This window comes from Ochlerotatus camptorhynchus, unplaced genomic scaffold (genome assembly GCF_037179485.1).
Source record: "Ochlerotatus camptorhynchus isolate MF236.1 unplaced genomic scaffold, CSIRO-AGI_Acam_v1.1 ptg000228l, whole genome shotgun sequence".
NCBI lineage: Eukaryota > Metazoa > Arthropoda > Insecta > Diptera > Culicidae > Ochlerotatus > Ochlerotatus camptorhynchus.
The window spans coordinates 912,535-927,786 of NW_027040718.1; the positions used below are offsets into that span (position 1 = coordinate 912,535).

At 39.6% G+C, this 15,252-nt stretch overlaps 2 protein-coding genes across 2 annotated transcripts; one reads left to right on the forward strand and one right to left on the reverse strand.

Moving 5' to 3' along the window:
• Positions 1-8,663: 8,663 nt before the first annotated feature.
• Positions 8,664-9,769, forward strand: LOC135703972 (ATP synthase mitochondrial F1 complex assembly factor 1). Its single transcript, XM_065225329.1, has 2 exons — positions 8,664-9,373; positions 9,446-9,769. The coding sequence occupies exons 1-2, from the start codon at positions 8,768-8,770 to the stop codon at positions 9,713-9,715; spliced, it is 876 nt and encodes a 291-aa protein (XP_065081401.1). The 5' UTR covers positions 8,664-8,767; the 3' UTR covers positions 9,716-9,769.
• A 16-nt stretch (positions 9,770-9,785) lies between these two features.
• Positions 9,786-11,128, reverse strand: LOC135703971 (alanyl-tRNA editing protein Aarsd1-A). Its single transcript, XM_065225327.1, has one exon. The coding sequence runs from the start codon at positions 11,090-11,092 to the stop codon at positions 9,872-9,874; it is 1,221 nt and encodes a 406-aa protein (XP_065081399.1). The 5' UTR covers positions 11,093-11,128; the 3' UTR covers positions 9,786-9,871.
• Between the last annotated feature and the right edge of the window lie 4,124 nt (positions 11,129-15,252).

The window sequence follows — 15,252 nt, forward strand, 5'->3', positions numbered from 1 at the left end:
AAATTGATGTAGGGGAAATGTCTCTAATGTTGGCCTATGGATCTAAGATTGGGCCCATCGCTAAAAATCTACTATTAATCAATTTTATCTAGATGATCGCGTCATTGGGACGTTATTAATGGATATTTTTGGCTATACTCCGTCGGATGGATTCCGGCAAGCTGGACGTGGTTCTTCATCCGTGGCGTTGATTATGAAACAGTAACAACTGCGAGGTGGAGGTGGAGCTGTTCAATCGGCTGCAAGCGGGGGACGGCTAGATTAGTGGGGATCAATTTCCTCGAGGTGTCGAATGTGGTTCTGTTGTATGCCAAGGGGAAGTTTTGAAGGGGTTAAGGATCGAGTTTAGGTTGTTGAAATGTATACAGGTATACCCCAGCCTTTTAACTAATAAAATAGTTTTTAATTTGTACCGTGAATCTTGCATTTCTCGCGTAACATTTGAAAAGGGCCTATCCTCGTTGATCGATTCTCTTCATCGACTTTCTCTTTGGTTCACCATGGCTAGAGTCGGTGTATAATGAGTCACGCCAAGAGAAAAACAGTTTAACTCGCATCACGGTTTTCGAAAGATTCTCTTTCTTTTAACATGGCAACAGAGGACTTCTACATCAACTTCAAATGACTTCTAGCGTGAAAAAAAAATAGCGGCTGTTGTAAATCATTATTATCAGTGATTTTGTCACATTTTCACAAAAAAATAGTAGAAATTCTCATTACTGATTGTTAACAAACGTATCCCATGACAATTTAATGCTCACTGCGTGTTTATGATCATGTATTCAATTATATTTTATATTTTATTGCAATACCTTTCGTAGACCTTTCATAGCATCGTAATGTTTGTTTACTTTGCACGATAGGTAGCCGGTTTGACAGTTCAATAGGTAGACTTGGCTTCACTCTTGGCGTGACTCATTATACACCGACTCTAACCATGGCAACATAAACGAATTTCTCGCTAAGCTCGCAGCACAGTTCGACAGAAGATGCTGTTAGCTTCCGCCTGAAGCATCTCACTGAATGGGAAAATCATTTGCAGCCGGGTTATTCGCGAAAGAGAAAATCGATGAAGAGAATCGATCAACAATGATAGGCCCTTTTCTCGTGTTGCGCGAGATTTCTCTCCCTCACTCAATATCGCACCACTGACAAAATCGGAAACCTCCACCAAAATCGTGCAAATCCTCTTCCGCTGTGAAAACTCCGTCAAAATTCTCTAAAATCTCCGCTGGAAGCATCAGAAATCGCCACAGAAACCGTGTGGAACCTCGTCCACCATAAACGCAAAAGAACGTCGTCGAAATTTTGTATTTTCGCATGTTTTTTAATTTTACTATATGTAAAATTGTTATATATTTAATTAATGAGTAAATTATTTTAACAATAATGAGTTTCTGCTAACAGTAGCTAACAGTTAGTACTTAATTGGTATAATAAATTACTCCTTAATTAGCAGTGTCATTTTTAATTACAATAGGTTCACTTTTACTCATAAATGAGAGTTTGATTCTTACCGTGCACATGACAGTATACGCTAGTGTGTGTAAAATTATATTATTAGTGTAGTGTTCGTGAGATCCTGCTTGGAGAACTCAATAGACCTTTTTGACGTTTAATCGTTTTTCTCTATCTACTTACCTTACCTTACCAATCAGACTAAGGCCTTGTTGTCCTCTGCTGTCCGAAGAAGTCGTCTCCACTCTACTCGATCCATGGCCACACTTCGCCAACCTCGTAGTCTGCGAAGGGTCCGCAAGTCGCCTTCTACTTGGTCGATCCACCTTGCCCGCTGCGCGCCTCTTCTTATTCCTGTTGGGTCGCTCTCTAGAACCATTTTCACTGGGTCGTCGTGCGGCGTGCCCAGCCCACCGTAGTCGCCCAATTTTTGCAATGTGGACTATGGATGGTTAATGGCATAGTTCCCCTGCCGCATAGAGAGTTGCCGCAATGACATTAGGTTAGCTAAGGTCAGTTAACTGACTGGTGGGAAACGGGAGCTTCAGCATTGACTGTTATGTACGCATTTTTATGATGTTATCTAAAGCAAACCCCACACGCATCAATATATTGACGCGAAGGGGAATTATTGACAGTAATATTGATGATGTGAATTCAGAAATATTGTCAATCTCGATATATTGACGTCAATATAGCATGTATTGACAATACGATTATTGTCAATAAAAGCAATCGTGTAGGGTTCACTTAACAACAATGGTGTGTAGTGTTTACACGATCATGTTTCTAATTCTAATGTGTTGTAAATATAATTGAAAGCATTTGAAAAGTAAGATTCTAGTGTTTGTACTTCTTAAAACATAAGTAAACATCTACATTTTAAAACATTCAAACAACGTTTACTTTAAACGTTTTGTACATCTGAAAACATCAGAGAACAACAAACACGAAGTACAATTGAAATCATCCGAACAACGTTTAGTTCTAACGTTGTGTACATCCGAAAACGTCCAAAAAACGTTTGGTTCTAGCATCGGGAGACATCTACGTTAGAAAACATCAGAATACATTTACATATAAAAACATCCGAACAACGTTTAGTTCTAACGTTTATTACATCCGAAAACAACCGAAAAACGTTTGTTTCTAACATCAGGAAACATCTACATTAGAAAACATCAGAAAACGTTTAGTTCTAACGCTTTGTACATCTGAAAACATCCTTAAAACGTTTGGTTCTAATGTCAAGAGATTGAAATTTTTGACGTCAGACCGACATTAGAATGGCAAAATTTTGTTCCAAAATTTCTGATGTATACACCATGTTACGTTGCTTAAATACAACTAAATCATAATGTTTTCTAATGTTTGACATCAGGCATACATTTGATTTCGATGCTGATGTAGACATCAAAATCAAACGTTGGACTAATGTAAATTTCTATTCGGGTTCTCCCAGCAGCTGGTGCAATTCGTGGTTCATTCGCCTCCTCCACGTTCCGTCAACCATCTGCACTCCACCGTAGATGGTACGCAACACCTTCCGTTCGAAAACACCAAGGGCGCGTTGGTCCTCCACGAGCATAGTCCAGGTCTCGTGGCCGTAGCGCACCACCGGTCTAATCAGCGTCTTGTAGACAGTCAACTTTGTGCGGTGGCGAATTTTATTCGACCGGAGCGTCCTCCGGAGTCCAAAATAGGCACGATTCCCTGCCATAATGCGTCTTTGAATTTCTCTGCTGGTATCGTTTTCAGCGGTCACCAGTGAGCCCAAATACACGAACTCATCGACCACCTCGATTTGGTCACCGTCAATCTGAACTCGGGGTGGGAGGCTAACATTGTCTTCCCTAGAACCTCTTACTTTCATGTATTTTGTGTTTGATGCGTTGATGGCAAGTCCAATCCGCCTAGCTTCAGCCTTAAGTCTGATGTACGTTTCCGCCATCGTCTCAAAGTTCCGTGCCATGATGTCAATGTCATCGGCGAAGCCAAGAAGCTGGATGGACTTCCTGAAGATCGTGCCACTCGTGTCTATCCCAGCTCTTCTGATCACACCTTCTAACGCGATGTTGAATAGCAGACACGAAAGTTCATCACCTTGCCGTAACCCCCTTCGAGATTCAAAGGGACTCGAGAGTGTCCCCGATACTCGAACAACACACATCACTCGATCCATCGTCGCCTTGACCAATCGCGTCAGTTTATCCGGAAATCCGTACTCGTGCATAATCTGCCATAGCTGATCTCGATCGATTGTGTCGTATGCGGATTTGAAATCGATGAACAAATAATGTGTGGGCATTTCTGCAGAACCTGTACTACCTATGGTGGAACGGATATCCCTCCAGCCATCTTCAAGAGAAGCTGCGCCAAGCTGCTCTTCCGGTGTCCCGTAGTTGCTCAATGTTGGGTCGCGGCGTTCGACTTCAACGGGTGTTATGCACCGTCGAGAGTTTTGAGCGCATGCATACTGCAACTAGGTAGTGGTCCGAATCTATGTTCGCACTGCGGTACGTGCGGACGTTGATAATGTCGGAGAAGAATTTCCCGTCGATTAGAACTTGATCAATTTGGTTTTCTGTGTGTTGGTCAGGTGATCTCCAGGTGGCTTTGTGGATATGCTTGTGGGGGAAAAAGGTACTTCGAACTACCACAAACGAAGTGACAGACGGAGCGGCTCGAAAACTTTGGTGACTAACCTGCTATTGCAATTTTTCAGTGTACCACATGGCAACACCACTACTACTGGATTGTACCACATGGCAACACTACTACTAGATTGAACTAGAATTTTCACCGAATGCACTAGAATGTTTTGGTTCTATCTCTTTCACTCTACACAAAACTGAAATGCATAAAAAATGACAAAATGATACGCACTCTTTGCACACTGTCAAAGAATCATTGTTCACGAAATCAACTTTGTTCAAATCAAAACAAAAAAACTAGACCATCTGGTGGATGATGGCACTATTACAGTGAACCACATTATTTAAATGGATTTCTTCGCCAGTTAGTCGTCTGTCACTTCGTTTGTGGAACTACCATTTCTCGAGAGGCTGCAAAGTTCACGCATCGTTGGCCGTTGTCGTTCGATACGGCATGCAGGCTGTTTGGCCCGATTGCCGGTCTATACATTGTCTCCCGTCCTACCTGAGCGTTCATGTCGCCGATGACGATCTTGACGTCCCGTTGCGAACAGCCGTCGTACACCTGCTCCAGCTGCGCATAGAACGCTTCTTTCTCGTCGTCGGGTCTCCCTTCGTGTGGGCAGTGCACGTTGATGATGCTGTAGTTGAAAAAACGGCCCTTAATCCTCAACTTGCACATCCTCGCATTGATCGGCTGCCAACTAATCACGCGTTGGCGCATCTTACCCAGCACTACAAAGCCGGTTCGTTGGTGGTGCCACAGCCGCTCGATGCCCGCTTTTCCATACCATTTGTCCCGTCCAGCAAAGTTCCTGCAGTGATACGACTTCGAAGTTGCGTGGTTGAAGTTCGTCATAGATTAACCTATCGCAGCCCGGGAATCCGAGCGATTTGCAGTTCCATGTTCCGAGTTTCCAATCGTAGTCCTTATTTCGTCGCGTAGGTCTGTGCCGATTGTTCCGATTCGTATTTCTTTCTTCAGTATTTGCAACTTTGTTTTTTTTTTCAGGGCGGCTTGTTGGGCCTGCCCCAACCCTCTGTCTCGCCGGGGGACCATCGTGCACAGCCCTTTTTAGAGTCCCACGCATGCACTAGGACGGTGATCAGCCGCTCCTAACATGGAGAACAGACGCCGTTTTGAGCCGCACCTCCACATGAATGAATGGACGGTTTGTTTGCCCACTAATCTGTTTCGCTCTTGCTCGCACTCGTTCGATTTAAATGGTGCAGTAGTGTGCGTCGATTAAACGTCAAAAAGCTCTATAGCATTTAATACGACAAACATAACAAGAAACGGTTATGTGCTCAAGTTATTAACGAAAGAGAAAGTCGACGAAGAGAATTGGGTTCTTTAATTTTGAAAAATGTATCGGTTTTTATATATCATCTGAAAGAGCTTCGTTCTCTGAGCACAGCGATATTTTTTCCGAACCCACACACTTTCATCTCGATTTTTAAATCAATATTTAAAGCAAAATAATAACATCACTGTTTGACACTAAACTGACAAACTGACAGCTCGCTCCTATACAAAGTGACACCGAGGGGCGCTAATAAGTTGATTTTTGCAAATGTAATCCTTTTTATTTATAATAGTTCCAGTGTACCAAAATTGATGAAATTTTGGGTTTGGGTTCCATTTCTAATGCAGATTACGAATATGCATTAACCTCAATACCCTTAAAGAACCCAATTGATCAATGTTACTTAGGACCTAATGCAATGTTCAGCTTGAACGATGTATTCGGAGTATCATCAACAATCAATACGAAACTAACGATTTTAAATTGGCTCACTACTTGACTAGCCTATTGATCCCAAGCAAACGATTAACGTATCCCATTCTAGTCTAAATTCTAGTACTACGCAATGTTTGTTTTGATTCGCTATGAAAGTTTGACAGATAAAATGAGGGGTTATTGGTTTTTCCTATGTTTCGAGGGGTCAATCGATTAGCTTGGGACCGAAGATAGTACCAGAGCTGAGCCAAAAAGTTGAGCTCGTTTCTTCGGGACCTTCTGGTCTTAGGGTTACCTCTATGGTATCATCCAAACCATTTTTAGAATAGAGCTTTTTGACGTATAATCGGCGCACACTAATGCACTATTTAAACTGAAGGAGTGTGAGGAACTAAACGTCAAAAAGGTCTATAGGTCTACCGTTTGGGTTATCGTTCATTTATGGTATTTGTTTATTAGGGCATCAACTGGAAATCTACGCGGACGCCCACGACTGAAAGATATAAAGATATAAAAAAGCCACTGGAAATGCAACGTATCGAAACCATTACTAAAGAAGCTTATAGCGAATTTGTTTTTGATTCAGTTCCAACCTGGATCGGGTACGAGATCGCGTATCAAGATTGGGTCTGCTTGTTGCCTTTCAAACGTCAGTGTTAACGTTTGTTTTTGTAACCTGGCTCGGGTTGAAGTTCGCACTGACAATAAGCTCGGGTTACCACGGGTTGGAACTGGTTCCAACCTGGATAATAAACAAATTCGCTATTAATAAAATATGCCGTCTACCTTAACGAACACAACACGCATTCTATTCAAAAATTACGTTGGAACAATAATTACTCTCCTATTTTATAACGTATACTTACGTTTAACAACGGAGCACAGAAGAAAACTCATCTTAGAAATGGCAGCACAAGTTGGGTTTGATATTATGAAGTTTACAAATGTTCAGTAATTTTTACAAAAATCTCGTACAGCAGTTACTGTTTGTTTTTTGTAAAATATTGGGTTTACAGTTCATTCGTCACAATTTTTACAGTATTGCGGAATTTCAGCCATTTACAGTTTTAATCAGTAATTTTTAATTACAGTTTATGGTAAATTTCAGTCAGTTACGGAAATTCAGCTATTTTGATTGCGGAAATTTGGTAAAACAATATTTTTTACAAAGCTTTCGGTTAAAATTGTATTTTACAGACCCAATCCAGCAAAAATAAGTACCGAACTAGATTTATGAAATTTGGTGTGTGTAGAACCCTAAATCTTTATATCAATCCATAAACAAGTAGGTTAAAATTTACTTGCGATTGTGTATTTTTTCCTTACCGTATAACGACAATCAATCATTGATGATGACGGTCAGCGCTGCCATTTATACAGATTTATCTGTATTATACAGATTTTTTAATCTTAATACAGACCCGATACAGAATACAGATTTATCACAGATTTTTAAATTACAATACAGATTTACACAGATTTTTATAAAATGCTTGATAAAAAAAAAATTCAAAATTTATAAAAACAAAATAACTTGCTCGATTTTATCAGCGTACCCCCTTCTCTCCAAAATTAATTGTTGTGCTAAAAACCATATTTTTTGCAGTGGGATCTGCTCGAGGCGTTGCTGTTTCCTTTATGCTTCTCTCATTGCCTCCAACGGAAAACGCAGTCACGCCCGATTCCACTGTACGTTTATATAGCTGCCTTTTAATAACTTATGATGACATCAAAATTTGATGTATTTTAATTTTGTTTTTTCGGCATGCATGTAATAACATGTTGATAACTAAATTTGTAATCTAAATAAAATATCTATATCAAAATAAGTTATCAAGCAGTTCTCACTAATATCAATATATGTTATAATTTTGATATTTTTCGCATATCTTTTAGCTCTCATTTTTGTTCTGTTAGCCATCAACTCCATCAAAATGAATTCAATTTGAGTTATCAGGAATAATGAAAACAACATAATTCTTGTTTTCATTTTGTTCTCACCCTCTGCTCGGGAACCTATCAAATTTCCATCGACAATTAATCATGTTATGGTGTTTTTGACAGCATTCACAACCAGAGGACCAACCGCTTTCGGATACATATGGAGCTGGTTGTAAACGATTTGAGATTGTATGGGGATTTACAGTATTAATTGAATATTTCCAATATAAGCATGTATGTTAAATACAAGAAAAGTGCCCAAGCACATTAAAATGGTACAAATACAAGTACTCGTAAACATTTTACTTGCATTGAAAATGTGTTTCGTAAGAAATTGCGGAATTTCTGATATTCTCCATACTACAAAAATTATTTTACCAGCACTGGCGGGGCGACATCTCTCGACTTTTCGGTGTAACTACCACACAAATGATGTAATTAATTGTATTCATCTATATTAAAAATATCAAATAGTAATGAACTCGTGCACTTTTTTGCATTTAAAACTGCTTATCAGGAAGATAATGTATAGAAACTAAAATCTCCATACATTTTCAAACGGCTTCTTATCACTCTTATAAATAAGTACGGACGATATCACAAATGGCGCAATTATATCCCGTATGGTTAGTACGATAGCCCAAATAGGTGGTTAAGCACTTTTTATGGTTATTTTGTATGCACTGTATTTGTAAAACAACAAAACATGATTAATTAAGAAAAAAATCGTCAATACAGAAAATACAGATTTTTTAATAGAGTGGATACAGATTTTTTATAAAACCACCTGGCAGCTCTGATGACGGTTCGGAAAACGTCAAAAATAAATATTTTGCCTTGTTATGATTCCGTAATCAATTTCCGCTGATTTTTTTTGAGTTGCGGCGCACACGCACAGGAGTAGACAAAACTCTTCCGTGACTCAAAACCGGACCGGATTTGATTTTGATTTGATTATCGCCGTACCAGCCAATGGCCCTGCTTTGGATTCGACCGGGAAAACAGTGTTTACGCGTGATCGCCCTCAATCAAATACCCGCCGTAGCTACCTTCCGATCGTTCAGAATGACTGCCCGTCAACGCTCGGAAAAAGTCCTGGAGCAGCTGAAGGATTCTAATCCGTTTTTTGGAAAGTACGCAAAGAAAATTTCCGCCGTGCAGCAAAGCTCTCCGGAAGAATTCCTGGCCAAATTAAAGAGTGTAGAGAAGGAGAAAACCAAAGCAACTGTTGGTCCATTGGAACCAGCACGCGATTACTCGGGCCTGTTGAACCCAAAGGCTCCATTGGGAGCGAAAACACAGGAAGATGCCGCTTACAAGAAGCTCAGTGATATCATGAAGCTTGATTTGGTGGAGCACCGAAGTGTAGAAGAAATCAAGCAAATTTGGCTGCAGTACCATCAGGGAAAAGAAGTAATTTGTGCAGCCATCCCCTTGAAGCAGTACGATTTGATGATGGAACGAGCGAAGAAGTTTCCTGTTTTTATTTTGCCAATCCCTAGAAGCCAGGGATATGAGTTTATGATGCTGCAATTCTTTGCTAATACGATTCATTTTACGCCGTTGATCAACTATCAGGTAACTGATTCTGCTTGCACAATGCATTTTGTTTGAGAGAAAACGTAGCGAATACATTTTTTGAAATTGCAGGTCCATAAAGAAAACGCTCCGGAATGTTTGAACATTGCAATGTACGCGGAACTTAAGCAAAGCAAAGGATTGGTCCTAATGCGAGGAGAATACGACCCTAAGGTGATCAACGGCCAGGAAGCGCAATGCTTGGCAAATCAGCTACAGATGTACTACAGTCAGCAGAACGAATCCAAGTTGAAACTGCTGGAATTATTTACCCATAAACCAGACCAATTCAAGCACATAGATGTCATCGAGGAACTAAATAATTTGAAGATTGGCGATTAGTTGGTTTTCGTGTATTAATCACTCGCATCAAAAACAATAGTTTGAATAAAAGTACGTTGAAATAGCATAACCCACACTAGTAATATGTTCATGTTCCGTTGCTTGTAGCAGAGTAGTTTTTTGGAACAGATGAAGAAGTGATGACACAAAATTAGCTTACTCCGTTTGGAAGCCATTGTTTACTTCGAAGTGTTCCTTGACAATGCGTTCACATTCCGCGATGGCTTTCAAATTATTAACTTTGGCATTATATCGAGTGCCCTTTCCATTACCCTTTCCGTCCAGTGCTTTGCAAATGGCATCTCCAATTTTGGCAATATCCTTCGCCTGTCCTTGCAGCACCATTTGACCTTTCCGAGTTTCATCACCGTTGGTCAAAAAGAAGAAACACTCGGGTAGATTAACACTTCGCAAGAATGTGAAAATAAAATCCGAATCCATTCCATCCAAGCGGTGAACAAAGTAGTACAGTGGCTTCGGAACCAACGAGTTTACCTTCTCTGCTTCCAATGCAGCAAGTTCGGTTGTAAACTTTTTACAGACTTTTTGTGAATTTTTAACCGTTGTCTGAAGTTTCATTATGAGATCAATGTGAGAAGCTGGTCCACCATTTAAAAGGTTATTTAGTTTAACCTCTCGCTTGTAGCATTCGTCAAGCTTTTTCAGAACCCTGTTTCCAACCAGGAAGTGAACAAGGCATTTGCTCTTACTTTTTTCTACGTTCAAAAATTGTATCGCTTGAAGCTGAGCTAAATTTTTAACATGTGTCCCACAACACATGTTGCTCTCTACTCCATCGATAGTTATCACTCGAATTGGGCCACTGACGTCTTCCGGAAGGCCACGGGTTCGAGTACCATCCGATTGGAGCACAGGATCGCCAGGTTGATAAACTGTAACATCTACTGCCGTACAATCCACTATCAGCTGATTGCAGATTTTCTCCACCTTTTCCAGCTGCTCCTTGGTGACATCTTTTGTGTCCAAGTCCACATAGGAATCATCAGTTCCAAGCCACCAGGATTTCGTGCCAAAACCAAATTCCCGATCGAAAATTGCAGTTATCAGATGTTGGCCAGAATGCTGCTGCATATGATCGAAGCGACGTTTCCAATCCACTCGCTGCTCCACTTCCTCCCCGATTTGGAAAGGTACTTCCTCTCCTTCCAAGAAGTGTACTGCTGTCGGTCCTTTGCGGACAACATTCCTAACTTCACGTCCATTTAGCCAACCGGAGTCTGCTGGCTGTCCGCCACCTTCCGGGAACAACACCGTGTCTTCGAAAATGACATTGAATCCGCTGTCGACCTTTTCACAGGAAACCACCTTGGAGGTAAACTTCCGAAGAAAACTGTCTTCCTGGCACTTGAATACCATTTTACAGCGGAATATATAAATAAATTTTGCAACTCGTACAAAAATTCAATTTCCAGTTGTCTGATTAGTAATAAGCGATCCCAATCCGGTTTTTGTTGATTCGGTGTTCTCGGATTTTTTTTTTCATCAATTGGCGTTGACGGCACCGTCGAAAAATTTGCTCTTCCAGCAAATTTAGACACTTTCTTATGGGAATTTTCATTGGAGTGAAAGGGTAGTACAAAGTCCACCATGTTTCACGCACAGTCTGACGTTTGCTTATGGATTTTCTCATAGGAGTAAAGAGCTACAGAGTCGCCGTCAACGCCAATACTTTTATCCGAGGGAATGGTCGCATCGTACACAGAAAAACAAAACTACCCACCGCTTGGGTTTTTTAAACTCAAATTTGAGTTATTTGACCTCTGCCCGTTTCATTTCCTCTCGCTATTGTTGTCAAAAATAGAACGAAAGATTCGACTCAACCGTCTAGTTCCGTACGAGAAGCCAAAATTGAGTAATATGCGATATACCCAAATTTGAGTTAATTGAACTTAATTTTGGGTAGAAAAAATGGAAAATAACTTAGCGATGGGTAATTTTTTTTGCCGTCCTTAAATGCAAACTACTTTGAGACGGTTTACCCAAATTTGGCTTATCGTACGGAACATGGGAGATGAGTGAAAAGAACTTAATTTTGGGTTGTTTTGAATTTCTGTGTAGATACCAGGATTGCGCGACCTTGTTGAAGAAATCGATTGTTGTAAATATACACTCAAAAATTTTTCAAATCTAAATAGTATAAAAGCTACGCTAAATCGCAACTCTCCCGACCGACGCATAGCTAGGCTCGTAGCTAGGTATAAAGAGAGAGAATACGAACTTAGTATAAAAATCGATTATACATCCAATGTATAATGTGCAAGTATGCGAATGATGCTTAATGGGGCTCTATTTGGCAAATCTATTATTGCTGTACTTTCGATTGTCTTGGATTTGTTATTGAAGTGTAAGCAATATTGTTAAATGCTCATCAGTTTTATTTTTAACATAAGTTACATTAAATTAAGTTACAAATAAATTACATCATCTAAATTGAAAACCGCTTGATGCTTTCCGCCGTATTAACTCCAGCACCAACTTTTGCTAATCGACGAGGTTCTCATACTCCGTCCGTCCACTGAAAAGCCAAAAATCACTATCATACATAATCCTCCTGTCCTGTAACCTGGATTTGATACGCACACTGCAGTTCAGCTACTTTTACGATCCAGATTTCTTTGAGCTGCAACCGGCCGTTCGAGACACGACCATATAGTCCGGCGTTCCCTTTTTTATGTACCGTAAAGGAGTTCGTTGCTTGCTTAGTTCAGATGCTCCGAGTTCGCTTACACAAAATCATCATCCAAATCGATCACCGGGCGTGAGAATTTCTTGAACCAAGTCATCCAAACGTCCATCACGTTGTTGGAGATGTGTTCGGCTAGGCACACGATGTATCGTCCTTCTCATAGTGACCGATGTTCTGTATCAAGAACCAGAATGCGTTCTACTACGGTAAGCAGACGTCCTTGATGATGTCTTTTACATCTTCTACCCTGGAAATGGGAAGTTGGAGAGGGGAATAATTTCATTCGTGTGATGAGCATGACGGAAGCATTTAATTCACTACAACTTCAAAACTGCAAGCAGTTATTCACCCATAGGTATTCTCGTTAAGGAATACCACAGGACGTGCCATGAACGAAGTAATGCATATGTTAAATTTAACAGTAATATTAACCCGTAAAAAAAAAGTACGATAGAGGTACAATGAAATGTATTGTAACCATACAATAGAATTTATTGTACTTAAAATAAATTTTATTGTCAGCAACGATAAAACAACCATAGAATTTATAATTTCCACAATAGAATCTATGGTAAATGTGGAAATCTACAATAGAACAAGGGGGTTGTTATGTATCTTAACCGTACAGAAAATCACTTTTTCCCGAATAAACTTGAGTCATTTACCATTAATTTTATTGTTTTTCTATTGTTGAAAATTCATGCTCTATGGAACGTATTGTAGATCTATTGTAATAACAATATTTTAAATTTACTTGTATGATATACATACAATAGGATCGATTGTTGGCAATAGATTGTGTTGTGATTTTATATTATTTTATGGTTATTGTATGGTTATTTTTTTTTCCGGGAACTTACCTGCAATTATTCGCGCGAACCACCAGTGAGTTGTTCCGCAGCACATTTGCACCATACTTCTGTACAACCTCTATTGCATCTGGGAAGTAATCTTTGCAATTGTTCATCTTCTGCTTATCACCAGACAGTACCAGCCCGCGGTTCAGTTCAAATGTTTGAACAAGTGCATATTGAACAGGTTCATCGAATCAAAATTGTTGCGCATGAAATCTGCAGTAATTCGATTGTGGTTCTGGAAGAAGGACATCGAACTGGATTCGAACCAATAGTCAAGCATATCTGGAACAAGTCATAGCTATAAATTTCCCAGCACAGATGTTGGGATTTCGACTCGGATTTCGATGCTCACATCCCGCTTTTCACTTATGGTTTTTCGGAACTTACATCAGTAAGATGTTGATATTCTGTTGTTAAATATTTGAACTCTTGTCAAAGACTAAATCAGCGGTATACACCCCTTATCAAATTTCTCGCTGTTATTCGGACTTAGTATAATTTTAAAATAAATTTTAATCAAATCAATGTATAAACATTGTTAAAACATTAAATGATTAAATTTAAAACTTTCTTTGTTTACTAATATTTTTGAGTGTACTCACGCTTACGTGAAATTCCTCAAAACGAAAGACACATTTCCATTGTAAAAATATTCTTAAATATAGAGTAATGATACAGTAACCATACAACTAGCCCTACAAACAATTTAAGCGGATAAAAAGCAAATTTTATTTATTTATTATGTTTGTCTGAATGCTAAATACGCTATTACCAAATTTGAGTAGTCATATCCGTCAAAATCAGGGCTACCCAAAAATTGAGTAAACATAGTTGGATCTGGCAAGATGACGAATGGACAACCTAGATCTGAATCCGAGCATTAACACTCTCTCGAAAATTAATCACAACTTCGTTCACTTTCCTTACTCTTATCGAGACTCGGTTCAATGATCGTAGCGTACCATAAATGAACAATAACCCAACTGGTTGAACTATTCCAAGAAAAATAACCATACAAATTTGATGTGGGTTTTCTATTGTTGGTCGTGATTTGCTCGTTAAATTGGTTCCCGAGGTTCTATCCGCCAGACTATGAATATAGCAACTATATATACTTCCGTGAGGCTAGCCAAAATTGAGTTAACTGGAGATACTCAAATTTTGGTATTTTCGATCTGGGATTCAATGGGTGAAAACAACCTACTTGATTATCGAGCGAAATGAACGTTGGGAGTTAGAATGTGAGCAATGAAATAATTTTCCGTTTTTAAATTTAAGAACGAACGTTATTGTGGAAACGAATATATATAATTTAATGCATTCATTCAAAAATCAAATCTAGACAGCACCTCAGATGCACTGATGCAGATCACTCCCTTTTCTTGGCATAGATCAGCAAACTCTACATTTTGCAACGAGATCCCGGACTCGATCCCAGATCGCTGATGGATGTTTTGAACAAAATGGTTGATACACCAAAATCTCCTCACTTCTCTGGCACGACCTCGGGCACGAATACTGCTCAATGTTCAAAGTTGTATGGATCCGTTGGACATTTTGATGTGCACCATCCATGTTTACATCTGTGAAGATCTTCGATTGGCTAGTCGATTGGCCGTGCGAAACGAAAACCGGCTCCCTTTGGGCCGGACAAAATCGGTCCCGTCCGGACCGGGTGAAATCCATCACGTCTGAATGTTCGGCCGATAGCGGTGTTATACACAGCAAAAAAAAATGTGATATCGATCAACGTAATTCAAACTGATGTATGAAATACCCTAATAAAAAATAACCATAAACGAACGATAACCCAAATCATTGAACTATTCCACAAATGGTTTGGATGATACCCAGAACACGTAGTTAAGCAAATTAACCATACAATTTTTATTAGGGTAATGATGTAAAAGCAAAAAGCAGATCGATGTACATCGTACAATTTGATATTACACAACCGATGGATTGACCTGGTT